The sequence below is a fragment of the Pseudophryne corroboree genome, chromosome 8, assembly GCF_028390025.1.
Source record: "Pseudophryne corroboree isolate aPseCor3 chromosome 8, aPseCor3.hap2, whole genome shotgun sequence".
Taxonomy (NCBI): domain Eukaryota; kingdom Metazoa; phylum Chordata; class Amphibia; order Anura; family Myobatrachidae; genus Pseudophryne; species Pseudophryne corroboree.
The window spans coordinates 427,197,803-427,219,490 of NC_086451.1; the positions used below are offsets into that span (position 1 = coordinate 427,197,803).

Sequence of the window (21,688 nt, forward strand, 5' to 3'; positions counted from 1 at the left end):
AGTTACTGGCAGAGCGGAAGAAACTACCATGCGCGCCACATGAGAATCTACTGCCGGAGGAGTTTCCCAATTTTTACATAGCTCCGCGGAGAGAGGATAGCGAGCCAACAGTCTCTTATTCGGTGTGAATTTCGTCCCCGTATTTTCCCAGAACTCCTGACGTATGTCAGCCAAGTGTTGAGAATGAGGTCAAACTTGTTTAACCACCTTCTTACGTTTAAATCTGTCCGGCTTTTTAGAGACAGCCTCAGGCTCAGGATCATCAGAAACCTGAAGAATGAGCCTAATTGCCTCAATCAAATCAGGGACATCAACCATTGATTACCCTTCCCCATCAGAAGCATCTGAGTCAGTGTCTGTGGGATCAGTACATGCACCATCCTCCTCAGAGGACGTGTCTGGGATAGCAGTGGATTGTGAGGAAGTAATGGCCCGTTTAGAAGACGTCTTAGTCTTAGGCGGGCGAGAGTGACACTTAAATTTAGTCAGTGACCGGTTCAATTGCTGTAACTGAGTGGAGATTTGATCTGCCCATGGCGGATTAATAGCAGGGACCATAAACTGCTGCATTGGCACAGGTGGTCCCACAGCCGGCGCCAATTTAGTTCAAAGCGTGTTTAACAGCGTGGAAAAGGTAGCCCAAGGTGGGTCATTTGATGCCCCCGGTGCTACAGACTAACTGGGGGGTAAGGAACCCCCTGAACCTGAACTCTCTGGTGCCAAATTTTCCTCCAAAATGTCTGTGGCATCACCACCACGTAATGTGGGAGAAGCCCCAGCTCCGTTGCCACGTGTAGCTGACATAACAAGAAGCACAATATTGGGCAACCTGGTACAATTCTTAGCAGCGATATACCTAGCAAGAACTCCCAGTGAAGTGTGACTGTGTCAGCACAAACCGGGAATCCAAGAGATATATGGCGACTATAAATTACAAGGAAAAATACACAGCAAGTATATCTTGTGAAAAAACAGGATTTTAATACCTACCGGTAAATCCTTTTCTCTTAGTCCGTAGAGGATGCTGGGGACACCATAAGAACCATGGAGTATAGACGGGATCCGCAGGAGACATGGGCACTTTAAGATTTCAAGTGTGTGTGAACTGGCTCCTTCCTCTATGCCCCTCCTCCAGACTCCAGTTATAGGAACTGTGCCCAGGGAGACGGACATTTCGAGGAAAGGATTTATTGTTAACTAAGGTGGGACACATACCAGCTCACACCTCAAACACGCCGTACAACATGGCATTTAACAGAAACTCCAGTCAATGGCATGAACAACGTCAGCTACAGGCTGACCATAACGTAACACAACCCTTGTGTAAACATAATAACTGCAGATAGTGTCCGCACTGGGACGGGCGCCCAGCATCCTCTACGGACTAAGAGAAAAGGATTTACCGGTAGGTATTAAAATCCTATTTTCTCATTTGTCCTAGAGGATGCTGGGGACACCATAAGAACCATAAGGTTTATACCAAAGCTCTAGAACGGGTGGGAGAGTGCGGATGACTCTGCAACGCCGATTGACCAAACATGAGGTCCTCATCAGCCAGGGTATCAAACTTGTAAAATTTCGCAAAAGTGTTTGAACCTGACCAAGTAGCTGCTCGGCAGAGTTGTAATGCCGAGATTCCGCGGGCAGCCGCCAAGGATGAACCCACTTTTCTGGTAGAGTGGGCCTTCACTGATTTCGGTAACAGCAAATCCAGCCGTAGAATGAACATGCTGAATCGTATTACAGATCCAGCGTGCAATAGTCTGCTTGGAAGCAGGCGTTCCAATCTTGTTGGCAGCATACAGGATAAACAGAGCTTCCGTTTTCCTAAGTTGAACCGTTCTGGCGACATAAATCTTCAAGGCCCTGACAACATCAAAAGATTTTGACTCCGCAAAGGCGTCAGTAGCCACTGGTACCACAATAGGCTGGTTCATGTGGAACGATGAAACCACCTTCGGCAGAAACTGATGACGAGTCCTCAACTCCGCTCTATCTTCATGGAAGATTAAATAAGGACTCTTGTGAGACAAAGCCGCCAACTCAGACACCCGCCTTGCGGATGCTAAGGCCAATAGCATGACCACTTTCCAAGTGAGAAATTTCAACTCCGCCTTCTGTAAAGGTTCAAACCAATGTGATGGAAGAAAATGCAACAAAACGTTAAGATCCCATGGTACCACTGGGGGCACAAATGGAGGTTGGATGTGCAAAACTCCTTTCACGAAAGTCTGAACTTCTGGAAAGGAGGCCAATTGTTTTTGAAAGAAAACCGATAAGGCCGAAATTTGTACTTTAAATCGAGCCTAACTTTAGGGCCGCATCCACACCTGCTTGCAGGAAATGGAGAAAACGCCCTAGCTGAAATTCTTCTGTAGGAGCCTTCTTGGATTCACACCAAAACACATATTTTCTCCAAATACGGTGATAATGTTTAGACGTTACTCCTTTTCTAGCCTGAAGAAGTGTGGGAATAACTTCACTGGGAATACCCTTTCGGGCTAGTATCCGGTGTTCAACCGCCAAGCCGTCAAACGTAGCCGCGGTAAGTCGTGGTACGCGCACAGCCCCTGCTGAAACAGATCCTCTCGTAGAGGAAGAGGCCAGGGATCTCTTATGAGTAATTCCTGAAGATCTGGATACCAAGCCCTCCTTGGCCAGTCCGGAGCAATGAGGATCACCTGAACCTTTGTTCTTCTTATGATCTTTATCACCTTTGGAATGAGTGGAAGCGGAGGAAACACGTACACCGACTGAAACACCCATGGTGTTACCAGCGTGTCCACCGCTATTGCTTGAGGGTCCTTCGACCTGGAACAATATCTCTGAAGTTTCTTGTTTAGGCGAGACGCTATCATGTCTATTTGAGGAATTCCCCAAAGACTTGTCACTTCTGTGAAGACCTCTTGATGAAGACCCCACTCTCCTGGATGGAGATCGTGTCTGCTGAGGAAGTCTGCTTCCCAGTTGTCCACTCCTGGACTGAAGATAGCTGACAGAGCGCTTGTATGTCTTTATGCTCAGCAAAGAACTTTTGTGGCCTCTGCCATTGCCGCCCTGCTCTTTTTTCCACCCTGGTGGTTTATGTGCGCTACTGCTGTTACATTGTCCGATTGTATTAGGACAGGCCGGTTGCGAAGAAGACGTTCCTCTTGAAGAAGGCCATTGTAAATGGCCCTTAACTCCAGAACATTTATGTGGAGACAAACTTCCTGGCTTGACCATTTTCCCTGGAAGGTTTCCCCCTGTGCGACTGCTCCCCAGCCTCGGAGACTCGCATCCGTGGTTACTAGGATCCAGTCCTGGATCCCGAACCGGCTTCCCTCTAGGAGGTGAGAGCTGTGCAGCCACCACAGGAGTGAGATTCTGGTCTTGGAGGATAGAATTATTTTCCGGTGTATGTGCAGATGGGATCCGAACCACTTGTCCAATAGGTCCCACTGAAACACTCTGGCATGGAATCTGCCAAACTGAATGGCCTCGTAGGCCGCCACCATCTTCCCCAGCAACGGAGTGCATTGATGAATTGATACTCTCACTGGTTTCAGAATTTGTTTGACCATGTTCTGTATTTCCAGAGCCTTCTCTTCTGGAAGAAAAACTCTCTGCAATTCCGTGTCCAGAATCATTCTCAAAAACAACAGCCGCTTCGTCGGATTCAACTGTGACTTCAGCAGGTTTAGGAGCCAACCATGTTGTTGCAGAACTGTCAGGGAGAGCGCAATGTCCTGCTCCAGCTTGTCTTTGGATCTCGCCTTTATCAGGAGATCGTCCAGGTAAGGGATAATTGTGACTCCTTGCCTGCGAAGGAGAACCATCATTTCCGCCATTACCTTGGTGAAAATTCTCGGAGCCGTGGACAGACCAAATGGCAACGTCTGAAATTGGTACGGACAATCCCGAGTAGCAAACCTCAGGTAAGCCTGATGCGGAGGATATATGGGGAGGTGTAAGTAGGCATACTTTATGTCGACCGACACCATGAAATCTCCTTCCGAGACTGGAGATCACTGCTCGGAGAGATTCCATCTTGAATTTGAATTTTCTTAGGTAAAGATTGAGGGACTTTAGGTTCAGAATTGGTCTGACCGAGCCGTCCGGCTTTGGAACCACAAACAGGCTTGAATAAAAGCCTTCTCCCTGTTGTGCAGGGGGAACCCTGACAATGACTTGATTCAGACACAACTTTTGTATTGCATCGCATACTACCTCCCTGTTCGGAAGAGAAGCTGGTAAGGCTGATTTGAAAAAACGTTGAGGGGGCACGTCTTCAAACTCCAGTTTGTACCCCTGGGACACTATTTCTAAAATCGACGGGTCTAGGGCCGAACGAGCTCAGAATTGACTGAAGAGCTTGAGACGTGCCTCCACCGGTGCCGACTCCCGCAGAGCCCCAGCGTCATGCGGTGGATTTGGCAGAAGACGGGGAGGACTTCTGCTCCTGAGAACCTGCCACGGCCTGAGATCTTTTACCTTTTCCTCTATTAGCAAGGAAGGAATAACCTCGGCCTTTTTTGTATTTATTTGGCCGAAAGGACTGCATCTGCAAGTGGTGAGTTTTCATGTGTTGTGGAGGAACATAAGGCAAAAATGACGATTTACCCGCGGTAGACGTAGATACCAACCAATACACCACCTTTAAACGGTAGAGACTCCATAGCTTTCTTAGAGTCAGCATCAGCATTCCATTGATGAATCCACAATGCTCTCCTAGCTGAGACTGCCATGGCGGCCCTTGATCCCAAGAGGCCAATATCTCTCGCCGCTTCCTTTAGATAGGCTGCAGCGTCCCTGATATAACCCAGCGTTAAAAGGATGGTATCCTTATCCAGGGTATCTATATCAGATGACAAGTTATCTGCCCACTTTTCGATAGCACTACTCACCCACGCAGATGCAATAGCTGGTCTGAGTAGTGTACCTGTGGTGACGTAAATGGATTTTAGCGTATTTTCCTGTCTACGATCCGCAGGATCCTTAAGGGCTGCCGTGTCAGGAGACGGTAAAGCCACCTTTTTAGACAACCGTGATAGCGCCTTGTCCACAATGGGAAGTGACTCCCACTTTTCTCTATCCCCAGAGGGGAACGGATACGCCATTTGAATCCTTTTGGGAATCAAAAACTTTTTGTCAGGATTTTCCCACATTTTTTCAAAAAAGGGTATTCAGTTCACGAGAGGGAGTAAACGTCACCTTAGGTTTCTTTCCCTTACACATACAGACCCTAGTATCAGGAACAGCAGGGTCCTCGGTGATATACAACACGTCTTTTATTGCCACAATCATGTATTGAATGCTCTTTGCCAATTTTGGGTCTAATCTGGAATCACTATAGTCGACACTGGAGTCAGTGTCCGTGTCAGTATCTGTGTCTGCTAACTGAGCAAACAAACGTTTTTGTGACCCCGAGGGGGTCTGGACCTGTGATAACACATCCTCCACAGATTTTTTCCATACCTTGTTCTGAGACTCAGATTTATCTAATCTCTTATTAATAAGAGCCACATTAGCATTGAAAGCATTCAACACATTTACCCAGTCAGGAGTCAGCGGTGCCGACAGGGTCACTCCCACAGCCGTTTCTGCCCCTAACACAGTCTCTTCCTGGGAAGAGCACTCCGCCTCAGACATGCCGACACACGTGTACAGACACCCACAGACACACTGGGCCAAAAGGGGGACAGACCCACAGTAAAGCCTGTCAGAGAAACACAGAGGGAGTTTGCCAGCTCACAACCCAGCGCTTATCCCGGTTCTGAAACCTTAATATATAATGCCTCAGACCCTGCAGGCGCTTTATAATAACTTAATTAAGCACCACATTTTGCTGTGCCCCCCCGTTTTGCACCTTGTTACTTGTTATAGCAGTGGTGAGGAAGGACCAGCGTCTCTGCAGCTCTAGAGAGAAAATGGCGCAGATGAGAGCTGTGAGGGCTAAGCCCCGCCCCCTTCATGGCACGCTTCAGCCCGCTATTTTTTAAAACTAATAATGCTGGCGGGGGTAAGAATTTAGTGCCAAGGCACTCCTATTTCACTTTGCCAGCCTGGAGAGAGGATTTTTATGCTGCCCAGGGCGCCCCCCCCCCTGCACCCTGTAGTGCCGCTGGTTGTGGGAGCATGGCGCACAGCGCGATCGCTGTGCGGTACCTCAGAAGCAGTCACTGAAGTCTTCTATCTTCTTCTACTCACCTGTCTTCTGACTTCTGGCTCTGCAAGGGGGGTGACGGCGGGCTCTGGGAGTGAACCCCTAGGCGTACCTAGTGTTCCAAACCCTCAGGAGCTAATGGTGTCCTGTTGCCAAGAAGCAGAGCCTTTAAACTCACTAGAAGTAGGTCTGACTTCTCTCCCCTAAGTCCCACGATGCAGGGAGACTGTTGCCAAAGAGTTTTTCCGAGAAACTCAGTAGACCTCAGTGTGCATCCAGTTTGCCTGGGCACAGATTCTAAACTGGAGTCTGGAGGAGGGGCATAGAGGGAGGAGCCAGTTCACACCCACTCAAAGTCCTCAAGTGCTCATGTTTCCTGCGGATCCCGTCTATACCCCATGGTTCTTATGGTGTCCCCAGCATCCTCCAGGACGTATGAGAAAAATAAGATTTTACTCACCGGTAAATCCATTTCTCATAGTCCGTAGTGGATGCTGGGGACTCCGTAAGGACCATGGGGAATAGCGGGCTCCGCAGGAGACTGGGCACTCTAAAGAAAGATTTAGTACTATCTGGTGTGCACTGGCTCCTCCCTCTATGCCCCTCCTCCAGACCTCAGTTAAGGAAACTGTGCCCGGAAGAGCAGACATTATAAGGAAAGGATTCTGGAATCCAGGGTAAGACTCATACCAGCCACACCAATCACACCGTATAACTTGTGATACACTTATCCAGTCAACAGTATGAACAACAACAGGGCATCAACAATGGATGCCAACATAACATAACCCATTATTAAGCAATAATTATGTACACGTATTGCAGAAAGTCCGCACTAGGGACGGGCGCCCAGCATCCACTACGGACTATGAGAAATAGATTCACCGGTGAGTAAAATCTTATTTTCTCTAACGTACTAGTGGATGCTGGGGACTCCGTAAGGACCATGGGGATTATACCAAAGCTCCCAAACGGGCGGGAGAGTGCGGATGACTCTGCAGCACCGAATGGGCAAACTCAAGGTCCTCCTCAGCCAGGGTATCAAACTTGTAGAATTTTGCAAATGTGTTTGAACCCGACCAAGTAGCAGCTCGGCAAAGCTGTAAAGCCGAGACCCCTCGGGCAGCAGCCCAAGAAGAGCCCACCTTCCTTGTGGAATGGGCTTTCACTGATTTTGGATGCGGCAATCCAGCCGCAGAATGAGCCTGCTGAATCGTGTTACAGATCCAGCGGGCAACGGTTTGCTTTGAAGCAGGAGCCCCCAACTTGTTGGGGGCATATAGGATAAACAGCGAGTCAGTTTTCCTGACTCCAGCCGTTCTGGCTACATAAATCTTCAAAGCCCTGACTACATCTAGTAACCTGGAATCCTCCAAGTCACGAGTAGCCGCAGGCACCATAATAGGTTGGTTCAAATGAAAAGATGACACCACCTTTGGCAGAAATTGGGGACGAGTCCGCAATTCTGCCCTGTCCCTATGAAAAACCAGATAGGGCTTTTACATGACAAAGCCGCCAATTCTGACACACGCCTAGCCGAAGCTAAGGCCAATAGCATGACCACCTTCCACGTGAGATATTTTAGCTCCACGGTCTTAAGTGGTTCAAACCAGTGGGATTTTAGGAAACCCAACACCACGTTGAGATCCCAAGGTACCACTGGTGGCACAAAAGGGGGCTGAATATGCAGCACTCCCTTAACAAACGTCTGAACTTCAGGAAGAGACGCCAGTTCATTTTGAAAGAAAATGGATAGGGAAGTAATCTGGACCTTTATGGATCCCAACTTTAAGCCCATAGTCACTCCAGACTGTAGAAAGTGCAGAAATCTGCCCAGTTGGAATTCCTCTGTAGGGGCCTTCCTGGCCTCACACCAAGCAACATATTTTCGCCATATGCGGTGATAATGCTTTGCCGTCACGTCCTTCCTAGCCTTTATCAGCGTAGGAATAACTTTCTCCGGAATGCCTTTTTCCGCTAGGATCCGGCGTTCAACCGCCATGCCGTCAAACGCAGCCGCGGTAAGTCTTGGAACAGGCAGGGCCCCTGTTGCAACAGGTCCTGTCTGAGAGGCAGAGGCCATGGGTCCTCTGTGAGCATTTCTTGCAGTTCCGGGTACCAAGGCCTTCTTGGCCAATCCGGAACAATGAGTATTGTTCTCACTCCTCTTCTTCTTACGATTCTCAGCACCTTGGGTATGAGAGGAAGAGGAGGAAACACATAGACCGACTGGAACACCCACGGTGTTACCAGGGCGTCCACAGCTATCGCCTGAGGGTCTCTTGACCTGGCGCAATACCGTTGTAGCTTTTTGTTGAGACGGGACGCTATCATGTCTACCTGTGGCAGTTCCCATCGATTTGTAATCTGAATGAAGACTTCGTGATGAAGTCCCCACTCTCCCGGGTGAAGGCTGTGCCTGCTGAGGAAGTCTGCTTCCCAGTTGTCCAGCCCCGGAATGAACACTGCTGACAGTGCTTGCACGTGATTCTCCGCCCACCGAAGAATCCTGGTGGCTTCCGCCATCGCGACTCTGCTTCTTGTGCCGCCCTGGCGGTTTACATGAGCCACCGCGGTGATGTTGTCTGACTGAATCAGCACCGGTTGGTTGCGAAGCAGGGGCTCCGCTTGACTCAGGGCGTTGAATATGGCCCTTAGTTCCAGGATATTTATGTGCAGACAAGCCTCCTGACTTGACCACAACCCTTGGAAGTTTCTTCCCTGAGTGACTGCCCCCCACCCTCGGAGGCTCGCAACCGTGGTCACCAGGACCCAGTCCTGTATGCCGAACCTGCGGCCCTCGAGAAGGTGAGCACTCTGTAGCCACCACAGAAGAGACACCCTGGCCCTGTGGGACAGGGTGATCAGCCGCTGCATCTGAAGATGCGATCCGGACCATTTGTCCAACAGATCCCATTGAAAGATCCTCGCATGGAACCTGCCGAAGGGAATGGCTTCGTACGATGCCACCATCTTTCCCAGGACTCGCGTGCAGTGATGCACCGACACCTGTTTCGGTTTTAAGAGGTCTCTGACTAGAGTCACAAGCTCTTGAGCCTTCTCCGTCGGGAGAAAAACCTTCTTCTGGTCTGTGTCCAGAATCATGCCCAGAAAGGGCAGACGCGTCGTAGGAATCAGCTGCGACTTTGGGATATTCAGAATCCAGCCATGCTGTTGCAACACTTCCTGAGAGTGCGCTACGCTGATCTGCAACTGCTCCCTTGACCTCGCCTTTATGAGGAGATCGTCCAAGTATGGGATAACTGTGACTCCTTGCTTTCTCAGGATCACCATAATTTCTGCCATTACCTTGGTAAATATTCTCGGTGCCGTGGAGAGCCCAAACGGCAACGTCTGGAATTGGTAATGACAGTCCTGTACCACAAATCTGAGGTACTCCTGATGAGGCGGATAAATGGGGACATGCAAGTAAGCATCCTTGATGTCCAGAGACACCATAAAATCCCCCTCTTCCAGGCTTGCAATGACCGCTCTGAGCGATTCCATTTTGAACTTGAATCTTTTCAGATAAATGTTCAGGGACTTTAAATTTAATATAGGTCTGACCGAACCATCCGGTTTCGGTACCACAAACATTGTGGAATAATATCCCTTTCCCTGTTGAAGAAGGGGAACCTTTACCACCACCTGCTGGAGAAATAGCTTGTGAATTGCCGCTACCACTACTTCCCTTTCTATGGGGGAAGCTGGCAGGGCAGATTTTAGGTAACGTTGAGGGGGCATCACCTCGAATTCCAGCTTGTATCCCTGAGACACAATCTGTATAGCCCAGGGATCCACTTGTGAGCGAACCCACTGGTGGCTGAAATGTCGGAGACGCGCCCCCACCGCCCCTGGCTCCACCCGTGGAGCCCCAGCGTCATGCGGTGGATTTAGTGGAAGCCGGGGAGGACTTCTGTTCCTGGGAACTAGCTGTAAGGTGCAGCTTTTTTCCTCTACCCCTGCCTCTAGCAAGAAAGGAAGCACCTCTGACCTTCTTGCCTCTTTGTGCGCGAAAGGACTGCATTTGGTAATACGGTGCTTTCTTAGGTTGTGAGGGAATATATGGCAAAAAGTTTGACTTCCCAGCAGTAGCTGTGGAAACCAGGTCCGAGAGACCGTCCCCAAACAATTCCTCACCCTTGTAAGGTAACACCTCCATGTGTTTTTTTGGAGTCGGCATCACCTGTCCACTGCCGAGTCCACAGGACCCGCCTGGCAGAAATTGACATTGCATTAATTCTAGAGCCCAGTAGGCAAATGTCCCTCTGGGCATCCCTCATATATAGGACAGTGTCTTTTATATGCCCCAGGGTCAGCATAATGGTATCCCTGTCCAAGGTATCCATTTCCTCAGACAGATTATCTGTCCACGCTGCTACAGCACTACACATTCACGCCGACGCAATTGCCGGCCTCAGTAGAGTCCCTGAATGTGTATAAACAGATTTCAGGATACTTTCCTGCTTTCTATCTGCAGGATCCTTTAGGGTGGCCGTATCCTGTGACGGCAGGGCCACCTTCTTAGATAAGCGTATGAGAGCTTTATCTACCCTAGGGGAGGATTCCCAGCGCACCCTGTCCTCTGGCGGGAAAGAGTACGCCATAAGTAACCTTTTGGAAATCAGGACTTTCTTATCTGGGGAATCCCACGCTCTTTCACATAACTCATTTAACTCATGTGCAGGGGGAAAAGTAACCTCTTGCTTTTTCTCCCCATACATATAAATCCTCTTGTCAGGGACAGGGTTTACCTCTGATATGTGTAAAACATCCTTCATCGCTATAATCATGTAGCGTATAGCTTTTGTCATTTTCGGTTGCAATTTTGCATCATCGTCGTCGACACTGGAGTCAGAATCCGTGTCGACATCTGTGTCAACCATTTTGGATAGTGGACGCTTTTGAGACCCTGAGGGCCTCTGCGCTGTAGGATCAGGCATGGGTTGAGACCCTGACTGGCCCGAGGTATCAGCTTTATCCAACCTTTTATGTAAGGAGTTTACATTATCATTTAACACCTTCCACATATCCATCCAATCAGGTGTCGGCACCGTCGGCGGCGACACGTCAGTCAACTGCACTTGCTCTGCCTCCACATAGCCCTCTTCGTCAAACATGTCGACACGCGTACCGACACACCACACACACAGGGGAAGCTCTAAATGAGGACAGGACCCCCACAAGACCTTTTGGAGAGACAGAGAGAGAGAGTATGCCAGCACACACCCCAGCGCTATATAACCCAGAGATTACACAGTACTTTAGTGTTTACCCAGTAGCTGCTGTATTATGATTAATGCGACTAAATTTATGTGCCCCCCCTCTCTTTTTCTCCCTTCTACCGTGATTCTGCAGGGGAGAGCCTGGGGAGCTTCCTCTCAGCGGAGCTGTGGCAGGAAAATGGCGCTGGTGAGTGCTGAGGACGAAGGCTCGCGATTTTCTGTAAAATAAATGGCGGGGGCTCATACATATAACAGTGTCCCACTGTCTATATGCAGTTTTCGCCAGGAGGTATCAATTGCTGCCCAGGGCGCCCCCCCCCTGCGCCCTGCACCCTACAGTGACCGGAGTGTGTGGGTTAGTGTGCGCGCAATGGCGCACAGCTGCAGTGCTGTGCGCTACCTCATGTGAAGACAGGAGTCTTCTGCCGCCGATTTCGATGTCTTCTCCGCTTCTGCCGGCTTCTGTCTTCTGGCTCTGCGAGGGGGACGGCGGCGCGGCTCCGGGAACGGACGACAAGGTCAGGTCCTGTGTTCGATCCCTCTGGAGCTAATGGTGTCCAGTAGCCTAAGAAGCGCAACCTAGCCGCAGTTAGTAGGTTTGCTTCTCTCCCCTCAGTCCCACGTAGCAGAGAGTCTGTTGCCAGCAGAAGCTCTCTGAAAATAAAAAAAACCTAACTAAAATACTTTCTTATTAGCAAGCTCAGGAGAGCTCACTAAAAGCTCCCAGCTCTGTCCGGGCACAGATTCTAACTTAGGTCTGGAGGAGGGGCATAGAGGGAGGAGCCAGTGCACACCAGTAGTACTAAATCTTTCTTTAGAGTGCCCAGTCTCCTGCGGAGCCCGCTATTCCCCATGGTCCTTACGGAGTCCCCAGCATCCACTAGGACGTTAGAGAAACATATATTATACAGAAAATCTGATACACTTAGCCCCCTCAGGTTATGGAATATAGGAGTAGCACGCTGAGTGAAATACCCGACATGGCAGCCACGCAGCAGCTACATGCACACACACATAGTCACAAGCGTACCATACAGAAATTATGCACCATAAAACTGCACTGGACTAGCAATACAAAGCAATACTCAGTATAGCTATATATGTTAACAATAGCTATAACAAAGCACATTAGATACTGCATGTATATCACAGGGTGTTTGTACCCACACAGCCCTGAATGTATGCACTCTCTTAATTTACACTGTCCCTTGACAGGTAGAATACTTAAGTGTCCTGTAAAAATAAGAATTTACTTACCGATAATTCTATTTCTCGGAGTCCGTAGTGGATGCTGGGGTTCCTGAAAGGACCATGGGGAATAGCGGCTCCGCAGGAGACAGGGCACAAAAAGTAAAGCTTTCCGATAAGGTGGTGTGCACTGGCTCCTCCCCCTATGACCCTCCTCCAAGCCTCAGTTAGGTACTGTGCCCGGACGAGCGTACACAATAAGGGAGGAATTTTGAATCCCGGGTAAGACTCATACCAGCCACACCAATCACACCGTACAACTTGTGATCAAACCCAGTTAACAGTATGATAACAGAGGAGCCTCTGAAAGATGGCTTCCTAAACAATAACCCGAATTAGTTAACAATAACTATGTACAATTATTGCAGATAATCCGCACTTGGGATGGGCGCCCAGCATCCACTACGGACTCCGAGAAATAGAATTATCGGTAAGTAAATTCTTATTTTCTCTGACGTCCTAGTGGATGCTGGGGTTCCTGAAAGGACCATGGGGATTATACCAAAGCTCCCAAACGGGCGGGAGAGTGCGGATGACTCTGCAGCACCGAATGAGAGAACTCCAGGTCCTCCTTAGCCAGAGTATCAAATTTGTAAAATTTTACAAACGTGTTCTCCCCTGACCACGTAGCTGCTCGGCAAAGTTGTAATGCCGAGACCCCTCGGGCAGCCGCCCAAGATGAGCCCACCTTCCTTGTGTCAAAGTCAGAAAAATGTCTCAATGCACGTTGCCATATTTGCACCGCACACTGGTCCGTGCTGCGCATGCGTACGCTCTCCCGTGGAAGCGCATACCCGCAATAGCGTGCACTCGCACGCGCAGTATGCGCATTTACGGTAGAGTTTATGTGATCGTAGCGTGCGACTCATTAGTTACAAATGTTCACAATTAATGTAGTTTATAGATCATGATCCCTTTGATAGTTTCTGTAAGTTTGGTTAAAGTACAATGTCCCAGAGCTGAGGAATCCCTCTTTGCATCGTACGAAGGGTCTAACAGGAATCATATTGCAGTGTTTGGTACCCATCGGAAGAGTATTTAATTAGCAATATTCCGGTGTTGGTTTGGAGCGTATTAATCGCTCGTGCGAATAGTTATGGACATAAGAAGTTTATGTCCATTTCTATGATTTGCACATACTCAGGTATGCGGCGGGAAACCCAGTTTCCCACCCACCTGAGCTGTTGGAAATCGTCACAGCCCACCTGTATGAATCACCCTATGACCTTTTGTTATGATGCAGGGCCGAATTCCTTCGGCCAATGGACAATGGGATAGTAGGACTAGGAGATTGCATTGTGTGTGGGGCATAAATAGGCAGGCCGACCACATCCAGCTCTCACTCTCTCATCAACGGTTATCTGCTGATAATCGGGAGCTGGATATCGAGGCGCTGGCGATCATACCCTTTGTGCGTAAGTTCTCTCCATAATCATTGTCTTTCTGCGAGCCAATCTCTCTCTCTCTCTCTCTCTCTCTCTATCACTCTCTCTCCTCTTTTCTCTTAAATACCTTATAGTATTATTGTATTGTATTTCATTTAGGTCAGCGTAGTATTGTCTTATTGTATTTATTGTTTAGTTCTGTGGTTAGGAGGTCTCTGTTATATTGTAGCGTATCATATGTACTGTTATCCCCTTTTACAAATATATTAGATATAATACAGTTAATAGGCTTTGGAAACCTAAACCAGTATCAGTGTATTTACTATAGTGTTAAGTGTTCACTTGAGCGTCGGTGACGCTCAATCAGCTTTGTAGTTAGTCAGGTTACACAAGGTTGCATTTACACCCTGTACTCACATTAAGGTATTCTGTGTGTTTCATCGGTATAAGGTTTAACATAAAGGTATAGTGTTGTGAGCGTCTGCATCGCTGGTGACCTCCTCGTGGTCTCTAGCGTACGCTACGTTACAGCGAATCTTTCCCCTAGACATAACCAATAACGTGTCCTGTGATCCCTGGGCCGTGAGCGAACGTGACGCCTGAGCGTCTCGCCTACGGCTGAGCGATCGTTACGCAACTAGCGTACCAGTACGGTACTTCTTAAGTAAACAGCGTACAGTGTTCTTAGCTTCATAAAGGGTTGTTTATACGACAAAGGAATTTAGCATTGTCACTTGTGGAGTGGGCCTTTACAGATTTAGGCTGTGGCAGGCCTGCCACAGAATGTGCAAGTTGGATTGTGCTACAGATCCAACGAGCAATCGTCTGCTTAGACGCAGGAGCACCCATCTTGTTGGGTGCATACAATATAAACCACGAGTCAGATTTTCTGACTCCAGCTGTCCTTGCAATATATATTTTTAATGCTCTGACAACGTCCAGTAACTTGGAGTCCTCCAAGTCACTTGTAGCCGCAGGCACTACAATAGGCTGGTTCAGATGAAATGCTGACACCACCTTAGGGAGAAAATGCGGACGAGTCCGCAGTTCTGCCCTGTCCGAATGGAAAATCAGATATGGGCTTTTGTAAGATAAAGCTGCCAGTTCTGACACTCTCCTGGCCGAAGCCAGGGCTAGTAACATGGTCACTTTCCATGTGAGATATTTTAAATCCACCTTTTTTAGTGGTTCAAACCAATGAGATTTTAGAAATTCCAAAACCACATTGAGATCCCACGGTGCCACTGGAGGCACCACAGGAGGCTGTATATGCAGCACTCCCTTAACAAAAGTCTGGACTTCAGGAACTGAAGCCAATTCTTTTTGAAAGAAAATCGACAGGGCCGAAATTTGAACCTTAATAGATCCCAATTTGAGACCCATAGACAATCCTGATTGCAGGAAATGTAGGAATCGACCCAGTTGAAATTCCTCCGTCGGAGCACTCCGATCCTCGCACCACGCAACATATCTTCGCCAAATGCGGTGATAGTGTTGCACGGTTACTTCCTTCCTTGCTTTAATCAAAGTAGGAATGACTTCTTCCGGCATGCCTTTTTCCTTTAGGATCCGGCGTTCAACCGCCATGCCGTCAAACGCAGCCGCGGTAAGTCTTGAAACAGACAGGGAACCTGCTGAAGCAAGTCCCTCCTTAGAGGTAGAGGCCACGGATCTTCCGTGATCATCTCTTGAAGTTCCGGGTACCAAGTCCTTCTTGGCCAATCCGGAACCACTAGTATCGTTCTTACGCCTCTTTGCCGTATAATTCTCAATACTTTTGGTATGAGAGGCAGAGGAGGAAACACATACACCGACTGGTACACCCAAGGCGTTACCAGCGCGTCCACAGCTATTGCCTGCGGATCTCTTGACCTGGCGCAATACCTGTCCATTTTTTTGTTGAGGCGAGACGCCATCATGTCCACCATTGGTCTTTCCCAACGGGTTACCAGCATGTGGAAGACTTCCGGATGAAGTCCCCACTCTCCCGGGTGAAGGTCGTGTCTGCTGAGGAAGTCTGCTTCCCAGTTGTCCACTCCCGGGATGAACACTGCTGACAGTGCTATCACATGATTCTCTGCCCAGCGAAGAATCCTTGCAGCTTCTGCCATTGCACTCCTGCTTCTTGTGCCGCCCTGTCTGTTTACATGGACGACTGCCGTGATGTTGTCCGACTGGATCAACACCGGTTTTCCTTGAAGCAGAGGTTCTGCCTGGCTTAGAGCATTGTAGATTGCTCTTAGTTCCAGAATGTTTATGTGAAGAGACGTTTCCAGGCTCGTCCACACTCCCTGGAAGTTTCTTCCTTGTGTGACTGCTCCCCAGCCTCTCAGGCTGGCGTCCGTGGTCACCAGGATCCAATCCTGTATGCCGAATCTGCGGCCCTCCAATAGATGAGCACTCTGCAACCACCACAGAAGAGATACCCTTGTCCTTGGAGACAGGGTTATCCGCTGGTGCATCTGAAGATGCGACCCTGACCATTTGTCCAACAGATCCCTCTGGAAAATTCGTGCATGGAATCTGCCAAATGGAATTGCTTCGTAAGAAGCCACCATTTTTCCCAGGACTCTTGTGCATTGATGTACAGACACCTTTCCTGGTTTTAGGAGGTTCCTGACAAGCTCGGATAACTCCTTGGCTTTTTCCTCCGGGAGAAAAACCTTTTTCTGAACCGTGTCCAGAATCATCCCTAGGAACAGCAGACGAGTTGTCGGCATTAACTGGGATTTTGGAATATTCAGAATCCAGCCGTGCTGTTTTAGCACTTCTTGAGACAGTGCTAATCCCCTCTCTAGCTGTTCTCTGGACCTTGCTCTTATTAGGAGATCGTCCAAGTATGGGATAATTAATACGCCTTTTCTTCGAAGAAGAATCATCATCTCGGCCATTACCTTTGTAAAGACCCGAGGTGCCGTGGACAATCCGAACGGCAGCGTCTGAAACTGATAGTGACAGTTTTGTACAACGAACCTGAGGTACCCCTGGTGTGAGGGGTAAATTGGAACGTGGAGGTACGCATCCTTGATGTCCAAGGACACCATAAAGTCCCCTTCTTCCAGGTTCGCTATCACTGCTCTGAGTGACTCCATTTTGAACTTGAACTTCTTTATGTACAGGTTCAAGGACTTCAGATTTAGAATAGGTCTTACCGAGCCGTCCGGCTTCGGTACCACAAATAGAGTGGAATAATACCCCTTTCCCTGTTGTAGAAGAGGTACCTTGACTATCACCTGCTGAGAGTACAGCTTGTGAATGGCTTCCAAAACCGTCTCCCTTTCGGAGGGGGACGTTGGTAAAGCAGACTTCAGGAAACGGCGAGGCGGATCTGTCTCTAGTTCCAACCTGTACCCCTGAGATATTATCTGCAGGATCCAGGGATCTACCTGCGAGTGAGCCCACTGCGCGCTGAAATTCTTGAGACGACCGCCCACCGCCCCCGAGTCCGCTTGAGAAGCCCCAGCGTCATGCTGAGGCTTTTGTAGAAGCGGGGGAGGGCTTCTGTTCCTGGGAAGGAGCTGCCTGTTGCTGTCTCTTCCCCCTTCCTCTGCCTCGTGGCAGATATGAATATCCCTTTGCTCTCTTGTTTTTAAAGGAACGAAAGGGCTGCGGTTGAAAAGTCGGTGTCTTTTTCTGTTGGGGAGTAGCTTGAGGTAAAAAGGTGGATTTCCCGGCTGTAGCCGTGGCCACCAAATCTGATAGACCGACTCCAAATAACTCCTCCCCTTTATACGGCAAAACTTCCATATGCCGTTTTGAGTCCGCATCGCCTGACCACTGTCGCGTCCATAAACTTCTTCTGGCCGAAAAGGACATAGCACTTACCCGTGATGCCAGTGTGCAGATATCCCTCTGTGCATCACGCATATAAAGAAATGCATCCTTTATTTGCTCTAAAGACAGTAAAACATTGTCCCTATCCAGGGTATCAATATTTTCAATCAGGGACTCTGACCAAGCTACTCCAGCACTGCACATCCAGGCTGTCGCTATAGCTGGTCGTAGTATAACACCTGTATGTGTGTATATACTTTTTTGGATATTTTCCATCCTCCTATCTGCTGGATCTTTAAGTGCGGCCGTCTCAGGAGAGGGTAACGCCACTTGTTTAGATAAGCGTGTGAGCGCCTTGTCCACCCTAGGAGGTGTTTCCCAGCGCGCCCTAACCTTTGGCGGGAAAGGGTATAAAGCTAATAACTTCTTTGAAATTAGCATCTTTATCGGGGGCAACCCACGCTTCATCACATACATCATTTAGTTCTTCTGATTCAGGAAAAACTATAGGTAGTTTTTTCACACCCCACATAATACCCTGTTTAGTGGTACCTGTAGTATCAGCTAAATGTAACGCCTCCTTCATTGCCAAAATCATATAACGTGTGGCCCTACTGGAAAATACGGTTGATTCGTCACCGTCGCCACTGGAATCAGTGCCTGAGTCTGGGTCTGTGTCGACCGACTGAGGCAAAGGGCGTTTTACAGCCCCTGACGGTGTTTGAGGCGCCTGGACAGGCACTAACTGATTGTCCGGCCGTCTCATGTCGTCAAACGACTGCTTTAGCGTGTTGACACTATCCCGTAATTCCATAAATAAAGGCATCCATTCTGGTGTCGACCCCCTAGGAGGTGACATCCCCATATTTGGCAATTGCTCCGCCTCCACACCAATATCGTCCTCATACATGTCGACACACACGTACCGACACACAGCAGACACACAGGGAATGCTCTTAACGAAGACAGGACCCCACTAGCCCTTTGGGGAGACAGAGGGAGAGTTTGCCAGCACACACCAAACGCGCTATATATGACAGGGATAGCCTTATAATAAGTGCTCCCTGTATAGCTGCTTTTATAATATAATTTTTTTTTTTTTGCCACTATTTTGCCCCCCTCTCTTGTTTTACCCTGTTTCTGTAGTGCAGTGCAGGGGAGAGACCTGGGAGCCGTCCTGACCAGCGGAGCTGTGTAAGGAAAATGGCGCTGTGTGCTGAGGAGATAGGCCCCGCCCCTTTTCCGGCGGGCTCGTCTCCCGCTCTTTAGTGTATTCTGGCAGGGGTTAAATATCTCCATATAGCCCCCGGAGGCTATATGTGAGGCATTTTTTAACCAAATAGGTTTTCATTTGCCTCCCAGGGCGCTCCCCTCCCAGCGCCCTGCACCCTCAGTGACTGCCGTGTGAAGTGTGCTGAGAGGAAAATGGCGCACAGCTGCAGTGCTGTGCGCTACCTTTAGAAGACTGAGGAGTCTTCTGCCGCCGATTCTGGACCTCTTCATGTTTCAGCATCTGCAAGGGGGCCGGCGGCGAGGCTCCGGTGACCATCCAGGCTGTACCTGTGATCGTCCCTCTGGAGCTGATGTCCAGTAGCCAAGAAGCCAATCCATCCTGCACGCAGGTGAGTTCACTTCTTCTCCCCTAAGTCCCTCGTTGCAGTGATCCTGTTGCCAGCAGGACTCACTGTAAAATAAAAAACCTAAGCTAAACTTTCTCTAAGCAGCTCTTTAGGAGAGCCACCTAGATTGCACCCTTCTCGGCCGGGCACAAAAATCTAACTGAGGCTTGGAGGAGGGTCATAGGGGGAGGAGCCAGTGCACACCACCTGATCGGAAAGCTTTACTTTTTGTGCCCTGTCTCCTGCGGAGCCGCTATTCCCCATGGTCCTTTCAGGAACCCCAGCATCCACTAGGACGATAGAGAAATGCACAGCGCTGGCGAGCAGGCGGCTTTACAGAGGAGGATTTGCCCCAGCAGTCCCAGGAACAGCACAGCTCCATTGTGATGGCATGCTGACAGGGAGTGAGAGATATGCAGCTCCAGGGCGGGAACATTCACTGAAATAGCGCCCTGGGGCTGGGGGAGGGGCTACAGGTTAGGCCTTCGCCCCCCTGCTGGCTTCCTCACGGGGCGCTGCGGGCTATTAAAAATGGTGTTTTTAAGAGAGGAAAAACCCCCACCTGTGCCCAGTGTCCCGGCGGCTAGTGGAGCGGCTGCCCAATAACAGTGTCTTCAAGGATGGGGCATAGAGTGTCTGCCTGTGGGAGGGGGCATAGAGGGGAGGAGCCAGCACACCCAGCTGAAGAAATTTAAGTGCATCGGCTCCTTTGGACCCTATCTACACCCATTCGTACTAGTTCCCCCCAATATCCCTTATAGATGCTAGAGAAACATGGACTGTGTGCGGTCCTGAGGACTATGGGGGTCATTCAGATCAGATCGCTGCGGTGTGTTTTCACATAGCAGGTGGTCAGGTACTAACTGCGCATGCACCGCAATGCGCACGCACGTCGGACAACAACGGGCATCGACGGTCAGCGACGGGATAATGCGAAAAACCAGATCGTACGGGCTTTCGCAAGGTGAAAGACAGGAGGAAGCCGTTTGTGGGTGGTAACTGACCGTTTACTGGGAGTGTCAGGGAAAATGCAGGCGTGCCCAAGCGTTTTCAGGGAAGGTGTGTGACGTCAGCTCCGGCCTCGATCAGCCAGTTCTCATGGGTGTAGTATGGTATGCCGGCTGTTGGGGTCCCGGCTCACAGCATACCTGCGCCGGAATCCCGACCGCCTGCATACCAACAGCGTGGCGAGCGCAAATGAGCCCCACACTATCTATTCTCCCTCCAGGAGGGTTGTGGACCACCAACAGGGAGAAACGGTGTCGGTATGCCGGCTGTCTGGATTCCGGCGCTGGTATACTGTGCGCCAAGACACCGACAGCCGGCAAACTGAAGATCACCTATTCTCATCGCACTGGAGGAGTAAGTCCCGAGCTGCACAGAGACTGCACATAGTGGATTTTAGCAGCTCGGCTTACACATGCGATCGCACACTTGCACGGCGAATTTACGCTCTCCCTGGAGGCGGCATCTATCTGAACGCAGGACAGCAAAATTAGAAGCCCAGCTATCAGGTCTGAATGACCCCCTGAGTTTGAGAACATACTGCATGCCCTAATATGACCGCTCTGGCCAAAACATACCAGTCAAAGGTCTGGAGTATTCAAGACACAAAACCTCGCCGTCATGTGCTTCTATGGTCAGCAGCTCCTCAAAACTCTCCAGATCATATATTCTAGAAGGAACAAAATGAGTCATTAGAAGCGAAAGCATCCTTTCACACAAAGAGAAATATGGCTTAGCACTGCTCCATAAACTGCCACTAGGTACTAGATGAGGACGGACCTGGATCATTTATTTCCTTCATGTAAGCACATAAATAATAAAATGATGTACAGATCTAAATAAATAAGACTTAAAAATAGGGATTTTTGTTTACTTACCGTAAAATCTCTTTCTCCGAGTCCATCTGGGGGACGCTGCGCCGTTACTTGTGGGTTAGAGGTGTGTGGTAGTGGAGTTTGGCACAGAATCTATCAAACAAACTGCCTCCTCCCCCTTCTAACCCCTCCAATCTCCTTCCTGGCCAGCCATCAATTCAGTTAACGTTTAGCCAAGCCAAAGGAGATAGACCAGAACAAAAAAAAAAAAAAAAAAAAAAAAAAAACAGACAAACCTACGGGAGGGATCGCAGCGTCCCCCAGATGGACTCAGAGAAAGAGATTTTACGGTAAGTAAACAAAAATCCCTATTTATCTATCATCCATCTGGGGGGTGCTGCGCCGTTACTTGTGGGATTTCCCAAAGCAAGCTAATGAGAGGAGGGAGACGTTGACGGCATAGCCGTCTGTA

The 21,688-nt window shown here is 49.2% G+C and overlaps 1 protein-coding gene across 1 annotated transcript in view; it reads right to left on the bottom strand.

Annotated features, from left to right (window-relative positions):
- The window catches only part of WDR62 (WD repeat domain 62), a 313,350-nt gene that overhangs the window by 255,184 nt on the left and 36,478 nt on the right, over nucleotides 1-21,688 (bottom strand). The window contains exon 12 of the mRNA XM_063937983.1: nucleotides 20,980-21,071. Within this exon, the coding sequence (XP_063794053.1) occupies nucleotides 20,980-21,071 (92 nt within the window). The remainder of the gene's footprint in view (nucleotides 1-20,979; nucleotides 21,072-21,688) is intronic.